This window comes from Rissa tridactyla, chromosome 16 (assembly GCF_028500815.1).
Source record: "Rissa tridactyla isolate bRisTri1 chromosome 16, bRisTri1.patW.cur.20221130, whole genome shotgun sequence".
NCBI classification, from domain to species: domain Eukaryota; kingdom Metazoa; phylum Chordata; class Aves; order Charadriiformes; family Laridae; genus Rissa; species Rissa tridactyla.
The window spans coordinates 7,791,537-7,804,065 of NC_071481.1; the positions used below are offsets into that span (position 1 = coordinate 7,791,537).

A 12,529-nucleotide genomic window follows, 5' to 3' on the forward strand; every position below is an offset into this window, starting at 1 on the left:
TGGGAAGCACTCAGGGAGGGTGAGGTGGGGGGACACGTGCCATGTCAGCCCTCAGCACCCACCATTTAGCTCTGCCTGGTGTTGGGGCAGGCAGGAGGGCCTGGGCATCTTCCCTGCAGAAAGAATTCGGCTGGGAATTAAAGGGGGGGCCCGCACTGGTCTCCCTCCACCCCAAAAAAGGGGGATCCAGGCGCCCTGGCCCCGCCATCCCGCCTTGTGCCGCAGGACGCGCCACACTCAAGATGGCGCCTCCCCTCAGGCCGCCGCCACATCCAAGATGGCTGCGGAAGAGCCCCGCCCCGCCTTCCCTTCCCTGGCCTTGCGGGGGCTCCTTCCGCTTCCGGGGCGGGAGCGGGGTCGGAACTGCGCAACGCCAAGATGGCGGCGGCCGTGGTGGGAGTCTCCTTGAGGCGCGGCGTCCCCGCCCGGCTCCTGCGGGCCTGCCCGCGGCCGGTGAGGGGCCTGGGGTCGCCCTGCGCCCGGCAGCCGGGTGGGGGGGACCCTCGGGGGAGGCGTGGTGCGAGGGGCTGAGGCCTTCGTGGGGAGATGGGGGGTGAGGTGGGCTGAGATAGCGGGGGCCTGGTGGGTGGGAGGGGCTGTGTGGGGTTTGGGGTGGGCGCGAACAGAGGGAGCAGGGGAGCAAGAGCGGTCTGCAAAGGGCCCTGGGAGGGAGCTGGGAGGGCAGGAGGGGGGAAAGAGGGGTCTGGGAGGGAGCTGGGGGGCAGGGAGGGAGGCAGAGGGTTCTGGGAGGGAGCTGGGGAGGAGGAGAGGGGTGCAGAGGGGCCTGGGAAGGAGTTCAGGGGCAGGAGGGGGGACAGAGGGGCCTGGGAGGGAGCTGGGGGGCGGGGGAGGAGGTGCAGAGGGGCCTGGGCGGGAGCTGGGGGGCAGGAGGGGGGATAGTGGGGCCTGGGAGGGAGTTGGGGAGTGGCGGGGTGGTGCAGAGGGGTCTGGGAGGGAACTGGAGGGTAGGAGGGGGTGCAGAGGGGCCTGGGAGGGAGCTGGGGGGCAGGGGAGGGGGTGCAGAGGGGCCTGGGAGGGAGCTGGGGGGCAGGAGAGGGGGTGCAGAGGGGCCTGGGAGGGAGCTGGGGGGCAGGGGAGGGGGTGCAGAGGGGGCTGAGGGGGAGCTGTGGGGCAGGAGAGGGGGTGCAGAGGGGCCTGGGAGGGAGCTGGAAGGGGTGCAGAGAGGCTTGGGGGCAGGAGGGGGTCCAGAGTGCAGTACAGGATGGAAAGAAGGTTCAGAGTGGGTAAGAGAAGGGGAGATGAGTTTTGGGGGGCAAGAGGATGCGTGAGGGGGATGCTGGGGAGGGTCTGGGGGCAAAAAGGAGCAGGAAGGGGTCTGGGATGTGTTTAGGAGAAGGTAGAGATTGATAGGAGGCTGGGGGGTGCAGGAGATCCAGAAAGGGGTTGGGAAGAGATGTGGGAACAGGAGGAATAGGGATGTGGGACAATTTGGAGAGAGGTGAGTAGGGGGTCAGGTGGCCTGGGAGGGGTAGAAGCTCCTGGGGGAATACTGGGAGAAATGGTTGGTTGATCTGGAGCTGGGTAAAGATGTGGCCCAGCTTCTGAGGGCAGGGAGAGTTTTCAGGGCTGTGAAGGAAAGAGTGTCCTCAGGCACCGCAGGAGCACCTGTGGGTTGCCTTTTCAGTTCGGGGATTATCTCCTCTGCCTCGTGGAGGGAGGAGCCCCAGGACAGAGGTGGTTGCCTGGGCCCAGGTGTACTGCTCCAACAAATCCTTGGGAGGATTTTCCAAAAACTGTACAAATGCCCAAATATGAAGCAGCGATGGGTCCTGCAGCTCTCACCCGGAACACATGGCCTCAAGTCATTTTATTGCTCAACTAAAAGCCGCCCGAAGGGACCTAAGGGCTGTTTTGCTGTTGTTTGAATACAGATGTGTCGAGGAGCTCAGACAGCAGCTGCGGCAGCGCCCCGTCTCAAGAAGTTTGCCATCTACAGATGGGATCCCGATAAGCCTGGGGACAAGCCCCGCATGCAGACATACGAAGTGGATTTGAATAAGTGAGTAGGGCCCATTAGGGAGAAGCTTTGCTGCCAGGCAGGTGTGCTGGGGCTGCGTGTGCACAGAGGTTATCTGACGAGTGATAACAGAACGTGGTTGAGGAGCACTTGAGCTGACAGCTAAAGGTGTTAGCAGACTCATTAAGCTTCAGGGACTGTTAAAACCTTGTTGGAATGCCTCAGGAAGGTGGTGCCTCAGCTGTGTTACAGAGCACCTTGTCCTCAGCACAGGCGAGATCAGCTTTATTTCCTGATAAAGCAGATCTTACTGTGCTTATTTTCCCCTCCTTCACCTGTCAGTGCTAAGTGTGGCAAATGAAACTATCCTGAATGCCAGTGTCTCAACAGCTGTTTTGTAACTTCTGTGAGGTTTTACCTGTGTCCCTGAGTTGTGTTGAATACTTGAATGTGTTTGTGGCTTTAATAAGCTTTAGTTATATGGTGAATTTGGGGGCATGTACCAAAAGGAAACGTTTACGTGTAGCTCACAATCGCAGACCCAAGAGAAGGCTGTTTTCTTGACTCTTCTCATAGTTTTCTTAACGCTTAGTTACTCCTAGTAACCACCTGTGTGCTTTGGTGTTGCCATCACCAAGAAAGCTCTTACTTCTCCGTACTTTGGAGGGGTGCAGTCTTCTCTGTGTGCAGAAACCTTCACGTGGGCACGAGCGTCTTGATTTCCCTCAGCTCTAGTTGCTGCTGTGCTCTTGCCAGAGGAATTCACCTCGAGCCCTTTCTGAAAGCTTCAGATACGAAACCACGCAGCTCCCTACTTAAGAAGGGCATGAAGGAGAACTCACACTTTTGTGCGACTTACACCAGTTAATCATTTCTGGGTGTTGCCTTGTCTGCTATATATAAAATTACATAAGTTGCCCGAGACTGTTTGGTTTTTGTGTGCAGCACTGCCTCTTGTGACTAACGAGGATGGGCAGACTTGTTAAAACCTGACCCAAGAGGAGAGAACCAGTAGCAAGGTGCTCTGTTTTCAGCTGTGCGTGCTGAACGCTCTCCAGCTGAGCCAAATCTTCAGGGTATCAGCAAAATAAAAGAGCTGCTCTCCCACCCTGACCCTGGGGTGTGCTGAGGCGAATGGATTATGGTGCTGCAAGAGATCTCTATCTTCTTGCCTGGGATTGGCCAAAAAAAAGTGTATTTTTAATTGTAATTGATCAAAGTCATTTTAGGTGCTGCTCAATTGGGGTGCCAGAGATCAAGCACTGGGGCTGGGGGTGAGTTATACAGGTTCACCAGCTTTGTTTTCTGTTCTAGATGTGGGCCTATGGTGCTTGATGCTCTGATCAAGATCAAAAATGAGCTGGACTCCACTCTGACCTTCCGCAGATCATGCAGGGAAGGTAAGAAGGATTTTCCAGCCTGCTAAAGTGAAGATTGTCCTTGAAGACTGTTGCTGACAGTGTACGTGTAACCACGAGAAAACGTCAGGGTAGACGGCAACGTACCACTCTCCCCTTCCAGCTGCTGCCTGTGAAATACCTCAATAAATCAAGTAGTAAAGTTAAAGCTCGTATTCACAGGGCGTAATCGCGCAACATTGAGCTATGAGCAGTATGCTTAAACAGCCCCAGTCCTTCCTGTTTCTGTCCTAATCTTGCTCATCTTGCTGCCCTCCAGTGACAGGCAGCGTAGGGAAATCCAGCAAGAGAGATTACAACAGCAAAATTGAGGGGGCAGACATGAATGGGAACGAATTGTAGGGGCTGCTTTATCTAGTGCTGCTGCGGAAATAAGAAAGGGTGTAACTGGAAGACTACTTATGACTTCTAGGAATAGCTTCAGGAATCTTTTTTTTGGCTCTTTGACTAAGCTAAATGATTGATCGAGGAAAAGGCCATCTGGTGGTGTGACATTGCAGAGCGACGGGCTGGTTCTCGTACAGGTACAGATGAGCACGTCTGTTTAACTGCATTAAAACTTACCTGTCCAGTTGACTTTCCCCGTAAAAAAAAAAAAAAAAAAAAAAAAAAATCCTAATTCGTGGGTAATGTCGGAGTGCTGAGCTTAAAATGATAGTTGCGGAGATGCGGAAAGGGAGGACGCCTTTATGGCATGACTTTTGATTTAATTAGGTGGGTTTGCAAGTAGGGAGAATTTCAGGTGCAGTTGATGCCTAAAGATGTTTTGACTTGGATCGAAATGAAAAGCACGCTTTAATGCGGCCGTTTCCTGTAGAATCTGCATGGAGGAATTTCATGCAGCGTGGTTGTTCTCAGTGTCTGATATTTAGATAGCCGACACTGTTCCCAAGCAACTGGAATGAATTGCCCTGAATACTTTTCTTTGGGAACCTGAAGACAGATTTTCAAGCTGGGCTGGTTCAACCTTGACCCTTTTTTACCATGCGGGGTCGGGGGGGGACCAAAAAAACCCAAAAACCCTGATCACGCGTTCCTGTTGCGTGCTCGTGGGCCTGTGTCTGCAGTCCTGGTTCCCTCTCCAGTTGACTGGAAAATGCTCGCAACCATTTCTCGAGTGGGAGGAATAACCTTGTTCAAGTGCCAGCCTTTTGTCTGGCAGCGAGGGGAAGGCCAGTGCGTCAGGCGCTGAGGCGGACTGGCTCGTCAGTGTGAGGTGCGGTGGCATTTCTCTGACTCATATCAATTGATATGTGTCAAATCCTCTGAAATTCGAGTTCTGCCCTTTCAACATTTGTCTTCTTTCTAACGTGATGTCTTAAGCACCAGTCGGAATTGGATACCCGAGCTCCTGACCTGAGCAGTATCTGTGACGGTTCTGCGCTGGTTTTTCTTGTAAACCTTGGCCTTTCCTGGGCTACATCTGATCCTTTTATTACTGGGAGATCATTAGCGGTGTCATTTAATCCATTTGTTAAGCTATTTATATGCTGTTTGTTCTGGAGAGTGTCTGTCCTCTCACCTTCGGGAGTTAAGGAATGTCGTTTATGGCACCACTCTACCCTGCTGCAAAGGCACAGAAAGAAGCTTCTGTCTTAGAGACTTCGTTTTATGTTCCTGACCTTCAGGGCTGCTTTTGACTGTAACTGCAGGGCTGATGGGCGATGCGACTGGTTCCCATGTTATAATCTTAGCGTTAGTTGCTTGGCATCAATACGAGCTTGTGCTTCAAACTTGGGAACAAAGCTGACTGTTTTCCCCACCCTAAGTAGCATGTCAAACTAATGAATGATGCGAAAGGGATGAAGTGTCCAAGCTTTTTCTGCCTGTGGAAGAAAGTTCCAACGCTGAGAATGTGTTTAGGCTTTAATGAAAGTGACTCCTGTGTTTGTTCTTTATTTAAATAGCAACGTGTTTGGCCCAATGGCAACTTCTGGCGTTTTCCTTGTCACGTACAGACTTTCTCGAAGACAACCCGAGGGCATGTTTGGGGCCAAGAGGATCTTCCTCAAGTAGGATAAGAGGGTAAATATCTAATGCTTTATTCTTTCTCTCCCACACAGGCATCTGTGGCTCTTGTGCTATGAACATTGCTGGCGGGAACACGCTGGCCTGTATCAAAAGAATTGACCCCGATCTCAACAAGATCACTAAAATCTACCCTCTCCCCCACATGTATGTGGTGAAGGACCTTGTTCCGGTGAGTATCTGTCAGCTCGTGACCAAGGGTGACACCGTTCCAGGCAGCGTGGGGTTCAGGTTGGGCTGGAAGGGATAACACTGAGAGGTGCCGAGAAGATCAGGTCTCACAATTCACGTGTCCTGCTGGTGTTTTCTGGCTTGGGTGGGTCTGAGCTTCACAGCAGTGACTAAATCTGTCCTTGTTTGGAGGAATGTGGCTGGTTGAGGTACAAAATGCTGCCTTCTCTTGGAGTGGTAGCAGCTGTTCAGTCTCTCGTGCATCAGTTCACCGTACTAAACGTGACCTCTTTGCCTTTTGACTCCTAGGACTTGAGTAACTTCTATGCGCAGTACAAATCCATCGAGCCTTACCTGAAGAAGAAGGATGAGTCGAAACAGGGCAAGGAGCAGTACCTGCAGTCCATAGAAGACCGTCAGAAACTGGTTACTGCTTCTTTTCTACCATTGAAATCCCTTCCAGATAAGACCAGGGTTAAACATTAACCTGCGGTAGCTTCTAGCTCCTTTAATGACAAAGCTGTCTGGTGCAAAACCCGACGTGGGGTGGAATCTGCTCCCTGAAATGCAGTGTCACGGCATGCCTGCATTGCTAGGGGTAACGTATGCTAATGAAATGCAGTCGCGGTTGCGATGGGGCCTCTGATCTCGCTGTCTGCGCTGCGAAACCGGGTGCGTTTGTAAAAACATCGTGAAGGCTGCAGGCTTGTAAAGTTCCAGCGGAGATAAGGCACTGGAGTTTATGCCAGCGCGCAGGGTGTCAGGCTCAGCGCTGTCTGCCTCGCCTAGCTGCAGCACGCTAAGCAACACTCTCGTGTCGCTGCTTGCCGAGTTTTACAGCCTTAAAAATTAGTGGCAAAAGCGAAACCCTTTTGGATGTGGAGACGCGAGCATGATGTGTTAGTGCAAGTCTTTGGATTTCTGTCTCGAGCACTGTGTTATTTTGAGGGGATTTTGTGGGGATATAATGGATTGGTCTGAAGTTTCCGCGTAAAACTAAAGGTTATCTGCGAAACTATTTGAACAGCTGGGAGATAATAGCTCTTTAAAGTTTATAGTGCAGGTAAGTCCTTCTGGATTTCCTTGGCTGCTGCAGTAAGTACGATTAAATCAGCGGTTTCTCTTTTGCCTCTGACCTGTCTCAGTGGATCCATCACTCACTTCCCAGTTCAAAGCTCAGCCTGTCAGTGCTCGGCTGTGAATGATTGCTGCCGTGCCGTCACCGAGTTGGGCACAAAGTGGGCAGGCAGCCTGGATTTGGGCAAGCGGTGAGAGAGAGGTGAACATGAAGAGCAAAGAGGAAGGGTGTTCCGAGGGGATTCAGTGAAAACCTGTGAGCTGCAGCCTCATCCTCTGCAGTGATCTTTGAAAGCTTTCCATTATGTGTGTTTGCTGTGAAGTTAAATGCCGATGAACAGACGAGCCCGAGGTGTCGGCAGCTCCGTGCGACTGGCGCTGTGACACCTTAAAACCAGCAGGATTTTAGCCTGAAAGAATCCCTGGCCAAGGGCCACAGTTCGTTCTCCTGCACAGCTTCCTAATGTTATCTGATCCATGTGCAAGGACTAAAGGGACTCTCCCTTCACATGGGTTTCATACAGTGGCATCCTTGAACTCACTTTCTCGTTCGAGTAGAAATGAGCAAACCTAGAAGCGACTGCAAGAGATGCCTGAATCTTTCCCACAACTAGTAAATTTGCTTTTTATCTCATTGTTGAAGTTTTCCTGGCTTTGAGAACGGCCAGAGTGCAGGAGAGACTTGAATGCAGCGTCAGCTGAAAAACTCCCGCCTATTTCTTTAAGCGGTCAGTCGTTAGAAGTGTTACAATTAGAAAAAAAGTCAAATTCAGAGCGAGAAGGTAACTCTGACTTACCCAGCTTTGGCAAGTCTTTCCAAAAGACTAACGCAGTAGACTTGTTACAAGCTCCCAGGAGTTCTGGCACCGGGTATCTTTCTAAACTAAATTTAATGAGACCTTTGTCCCAAAAGAACTTCCAAATACATAAATTAAGCCAGACTGGACGCTGTCTCTCAGCCTGGGGGGTTGACTGGGCTACTTAGGAGGCTTGGGAGACCCTCTGCTCCCCTGTCTTCTGCCCAGTCTCACTTCTGTGTGGGTCTACCTTTCTTTTCTTCAGCGCCTGAAATAAAAACACCTTCATCTCTCTAAAGGGTGAAACGGCCAAAGATTTCACAGCGTTCCCATGCTGCAGGTGCTTGAAACTCTGCGGGCTTCTCCCCTAGACCGTCGGACAGACTTTGCTCTTTCTTCTCTTCTGTAGCACGGCCTTGAATTGTTAATTGGTTACATATCTCCTCCTTTCCTACTTACTGGGACAGACTGGGAGGAAAGAAGGCGGCAACATCAAGCAATTTCCACATTTTTCTTTAGTTTAATGCTTTTTTCCTCCCGTTTTTCACCAAAAAAACCTAGTTTATTGTAGTGATGGAGTTGGGTGGATTGCAAGTGTCTTGTTTCAGAGGACGGGTGTGTAGGAATTGCTTTCTTCTGGCAGCACTACTTCAGTGTAAAGTTTTCGGAGCCGCTCTGTTGCGGCAAGTCACTAGAGGGGAAGGTGGTGATGGAGGCACGTGCTCGTGTAAATCCCCTTTTCGAAAAAAGGCTTCGTCACGGGTTTCTGGAGTGGTTTGACTGTGGTCTCCCACCCCCATGCAGGACGGACTCTACGAGTGCATCCTCTGCGCCTGCTGCAGCACCAGCTGTCCCAGTTACTGGTGGAACGGGGACAAGTACTTGGGTCCTGCGGTCCTGATGCAGGTAAGGCCGGATCCCATTTGTCGCGTGCGATCCTGAGGGAGTCCCCCAGCTACAAGCGGTTGGCGAGCGCGGGTGGGATGGTATTAGGCAGTCCAGATCCTGGACCAAAATTCTTGAGTTAGGTGTTGCTTTGAAAATCTCACCCTGATTACACCACCTCGAAGAAGCGTTTGGGGCGTCAAATGCCACTGACTTGCAGGCCTATCGCTGGATGATTGACTCCAGAGATGACTACACAGAGGAACGCCTGGCGCAGCTTCAAGACCCGTTTTCTCTCTACCGTTGTCACACTATCATGAACTGCACGAGGACTTGCCCGAAGGTACGTGTGTGTCCTCTGTTTGTCCCTTCTGGGGTTGCTGGCTTGTTTCCAAGCACCCTGTTTGAAACCGAGAGGAAAATACCCGCTTAGGCTTTTGTTTTCCTCGAGCTCGCCTTGGCTTGTTCAGCTTTTTGAAACACGGTGAGCTACCAGCAGTCGCGCTTGTGATAGTGACCGTACGAGAGGACGTGGCAAAGCCCGGTATCGCGCATCGCGGGAACATCTCTTCCTCGTGAGCAAGGCTGGGACTTTGAGAGCCTGTCAGGTTCCAAGATTTAGGAACGTGACAGTAGGGCGCTGGTCGTGCAAGGGACGCTGCCAGAAACGGTGCAGGGGAAGTTTGTCCCGCGTCGTCCGATCAGCAGCCTGAGCCTCGTGAATAATGCGCTTAACCCCCGCACCGCGCAACCTTAAGCTCCCGACGGTAGCACCTATCCCTGATGTATCGTGCCGCTTTTGTAACGGAGAAAACTACGGCAAGTTGTTTTTTTTTTTTCTTTTTTGGAGGATGTGTTTTATGCTGACCTCCTCCTCTCAGGGCATTTTCCAGATGGTCTGGTCTCTCTGGCATTTCTTCGGAGAACCGAGCAAGCTTTTCCCAAATTGAAACATGTTTCTTCCTCATCTTGCAATGCCCTTTTGCCTGTTGTTGGGCGGATTATCAGGTTTTGCTTTCCTGCCAGCTGGGCTGTTTTCGGGCCAGCCTTTGCTTGCACCTGGGGGGGGGGAGTAATTCTTGAGCTGTAAAGCAATGTGAAGGCAAACGTTTGAGTGGGTCGCAGATTGCGGGGGAAAAATGAGATCCTAGAGATCTGGGGTTGACGGATGTCGGTCAGGAGCGCCGCATGCTGCATTTTTGTGGTTTTATTTTACTAAAGTGATTCACTGGCTACAGATAATTCCGCCTTTGTATAGGGAGCTGGCTCGTGATCTGGTGTCAGCCGCGGTTCAGCTGGAGGTGAGGGTTGAACTTGCAGAGCTGGCCGCGCGCAGGAATGCGCGTCGTGCGGGGAAGTGGCACGCTGAGGCTCGGTCTGTCGGATTTGCGACACCTTGATGGTTAACAACGCGTTTCCGCTCACGTGCTCTGATCCCGGCTGTCGTCTCCGTCGGCCCTGAAAGGCCGCGCGGTGAGCTGCGCGCCGGGGTCATTTCCTGCACGTTCTCCTCCGTCCCGCCGTGCTGCGGCTGTGATCACAACCGTGCAGCAGGGCAGTCGTGTTCCCCCCCCAACCCCCCACCTCTCGTTTGGAGATTAGGCATGCTTGGTTTGCTAGCCGTGCTGCAAGATTAAGGGCCTTGGCAACGTGACATGTGCCCGTAGTGTAGAAAAACCTTTGGAAAGCTTAGCTGGCTTTTGTGCGAGGAGCACTTCCATCTTGTGACTTGGTGTCCTCCAATACGCAGCTTTTTTTTTTTTTAATTTCAGGCAAGGAGGAAAAAAAAAAACCCAAAAAACCACCAAACCCCATATCTCTTGTACTGTCACTATCAAGCTTTCGTCGAGCAGTTTCCTGCCTCCAGAAATCATCTCCTAACACCCATAAAAGTGTTGAATTCAGTCCTGCTTGAGCTTTATTAACAGTTCCTATCCCTCAGCCGCTTGTTCTTCTCTTTGATCCTCGCGTTGCCGATTAAAACCAGTCCTGCAGAGTCAAATGAGCGTTTTTCTTCCAGCACTGGGAGGTGCTGCTGGTTTGGCCCCCAGGTAGAGGAGGTGAGCTCCCAGCGCTGTGGCTTTTCTCCGGCCTGCCTCGCTCTTCCCTTGTAAATTGAGGCCGGAACGCAGCAAACCTGCGTCAGCACCACCTTAAGCGAGGGTTATTAGAGCATATATTGCACCGTAATGCTGTTGAGAGCTGGCCCTCGGTATCCCGTAACCTCCTCGTTTGAAATATTAGGCTGGACTCCAGCTTTTAGGAAAAAAAAGGGTCTCCTTTGCCAGCTATTTTTACAAGTAGCAGCGTATTTGTGAGTTCGCTGTGACTTTCATGGGGGCGACGCGGGGTGGACGCTCTTAACGTGCTGATTTCCCGAAAAGCTAACTAAAACTTCTTCTTTTTTAGGGTTTGAACCCCGGCAAAGCAATTGCCGAGATCAAAAAGATGATGGCAACCTACAAACAGAAGGCGACCGCTGCGTAACGCTGTTCCCTAACTGGAAGTGTAACACACCAACATGCTTTACCTGAAAGTAATTTCTACCTGATTTAGGAAGAGAAGGTTCCAGCGGGGAGTTTGGTGTTTCTCCCACAGGTTTGCACGTACAATAAATACTGTAAAGAACAAATAAGAGTTGTTATTTATTAACAATATTGAATTGATGCCTCCGCTGCTGTCGTAGGAGCCCAGACCTTTGGGGTTTTGAGTGTGGGAGCAGCTGGGGTCACCTCGGCGACTCTGCGGTGGGATGGAGGATTTGAAAGCGAGGGGAGATGAAGGGAGACAGAAAATTCCCGTAGGGACCTTGATCCCACATCTGTGAAGCGAATGCGTGCGTGGGAAGAGACCTGCGAGCAATGAGCCCCGTGGCCATTGGCGAGAAAACAGATGGAAGCGGCTGGGAAAGGGGAATGTTGGAAGAATCTCGCCCTGTTCCGAAATCCCCTGGGCTCCTCGGTGAGGACCCGGAGCTCACAGGGCGCTGGCGTGTGGCAAAATACCGGTGGCGGCGCCACCCGGAGAGGGATGTCTTGCTGCTGCTGGGCTGCTCATTCTTATTTCGGGTCCTAAAGTAGAAGAGATTGGTCAGAACCAGGGTTCAATCCGTCTCTTGCTTTGGCACGAGTGGTTTTTAGCTCCAGATTTCTCGAGCTTGTGATGGAGGTTGTTGCTTTCTGGCAGCTTCAGGGGGCCAGAGAGAAAGGAAGCGCTTTCTGTTTTGCTGAGTGATAGATTTATTTTTTTTTTTTTTATTTCTTTGTCTAGATGTAGTAAAAACTTCTAGAAATACCGTGACGCTGCTTCCGAGACCTGGTGTGGCAGCCAGGGTGCTGCCAGTGGGCGGCGAATGAAGATTGAGGTGGTATAAAAAGCCACGTACGGCTCAGGAAAGACTTGCCCCGAAAATGACACTGTTTTTTGGTTTTTTTCCCCATTTATTTCTCTCTCCTGCAGTAAGGGAGCCTTGTGGCTGTCTCGAGAAGCCAAGCGGACGTTGCCGTCTTAATTTTCACTCGCAGAAACGTTGCTTTCTTTTCCTGGAGCTAACGGCTTCGTTCCCCAGAGCTGATGTAGGACAGGCTGCCGTAGGTCGGGGATTTTACCCTGAAAATCCACGTGCGTTGGGCTGTTACTGCCCCTATTTTCGGTGCGTCGAGTGAGCTGTGGCTGAGGACGGGTGAGCGTCCGTCCCGGGAAGGGAAGGGGAATGGATAGGGAAGACCTCGCTGTTGATGTTAGGGAGCGGGGATGCATTTTCAGTCCTGTGATAGCGATATTTCTGTATCTATTGCATCCTCGTGCTCCGTAATCTCACCTCCCCGCTTAAATCCAAGGGATTCCCATCCACAGCTGGGATGAGGAGAGCTTTGCGACCCGCCTCGTCTCCCGCTATTCCCTTCTCTTTAGTTGGCGTGGGGGGTTTTTGAGCACAAACGAACTGGTTTTTGCCTTGTTGCTGGGTTGGATGGAAACGCTGGTTGAGGTTTTTCTGTTCTGATTCCCAAAATCCGCTTCACCTTTGATTTGGGGGAGGAAGTGCGAGGCTCTGCCTGAGGCGCATCCAAAGAAAACACGGACTTTTATGTCCCTGCCTGGGAAAGGAACCCAAACTCCCGTGTGTGAGGATGCGTATGGGGGGGGAAGTGATATTTTTTTTTTTTTTTTTTTTT

General features: G+C 51.7%; 1 protein-coding gene across 1 annotated transcript; it reads left to right on the forward strand.

Moving 5' to 3' along the window:
- Nucleotides 1–342: 342 nt before the first annotated feature.
- On the forward strand, nt 343–10,989 carry SDHB (succinate dehydrogenase complex iron sulfur subunit B). The gene is made up of 8 exons (XM_054222421.1): nt 343–453; nt 1,893–2,020; nt 3,293–3,378; nt 5,460–5,596; nt 5,905–6,021; nt 8,274–8,375; nt 8,575–8,697; nt 10,764–10,989. The coding sequence occupies exons 1-8, from the start codon at nt 379–381 to the stop codon at nt 10,839–10,841; spliced, it is 846 nt and encodes a 281-aa protein (XP_054078396.1). The 5' UTR covers nt 343–378; the 3' UTR covers nt 10,842–10,989.
- Nucleotides 10,990–12,529: the final 1,540 nt, after the last annotated feature.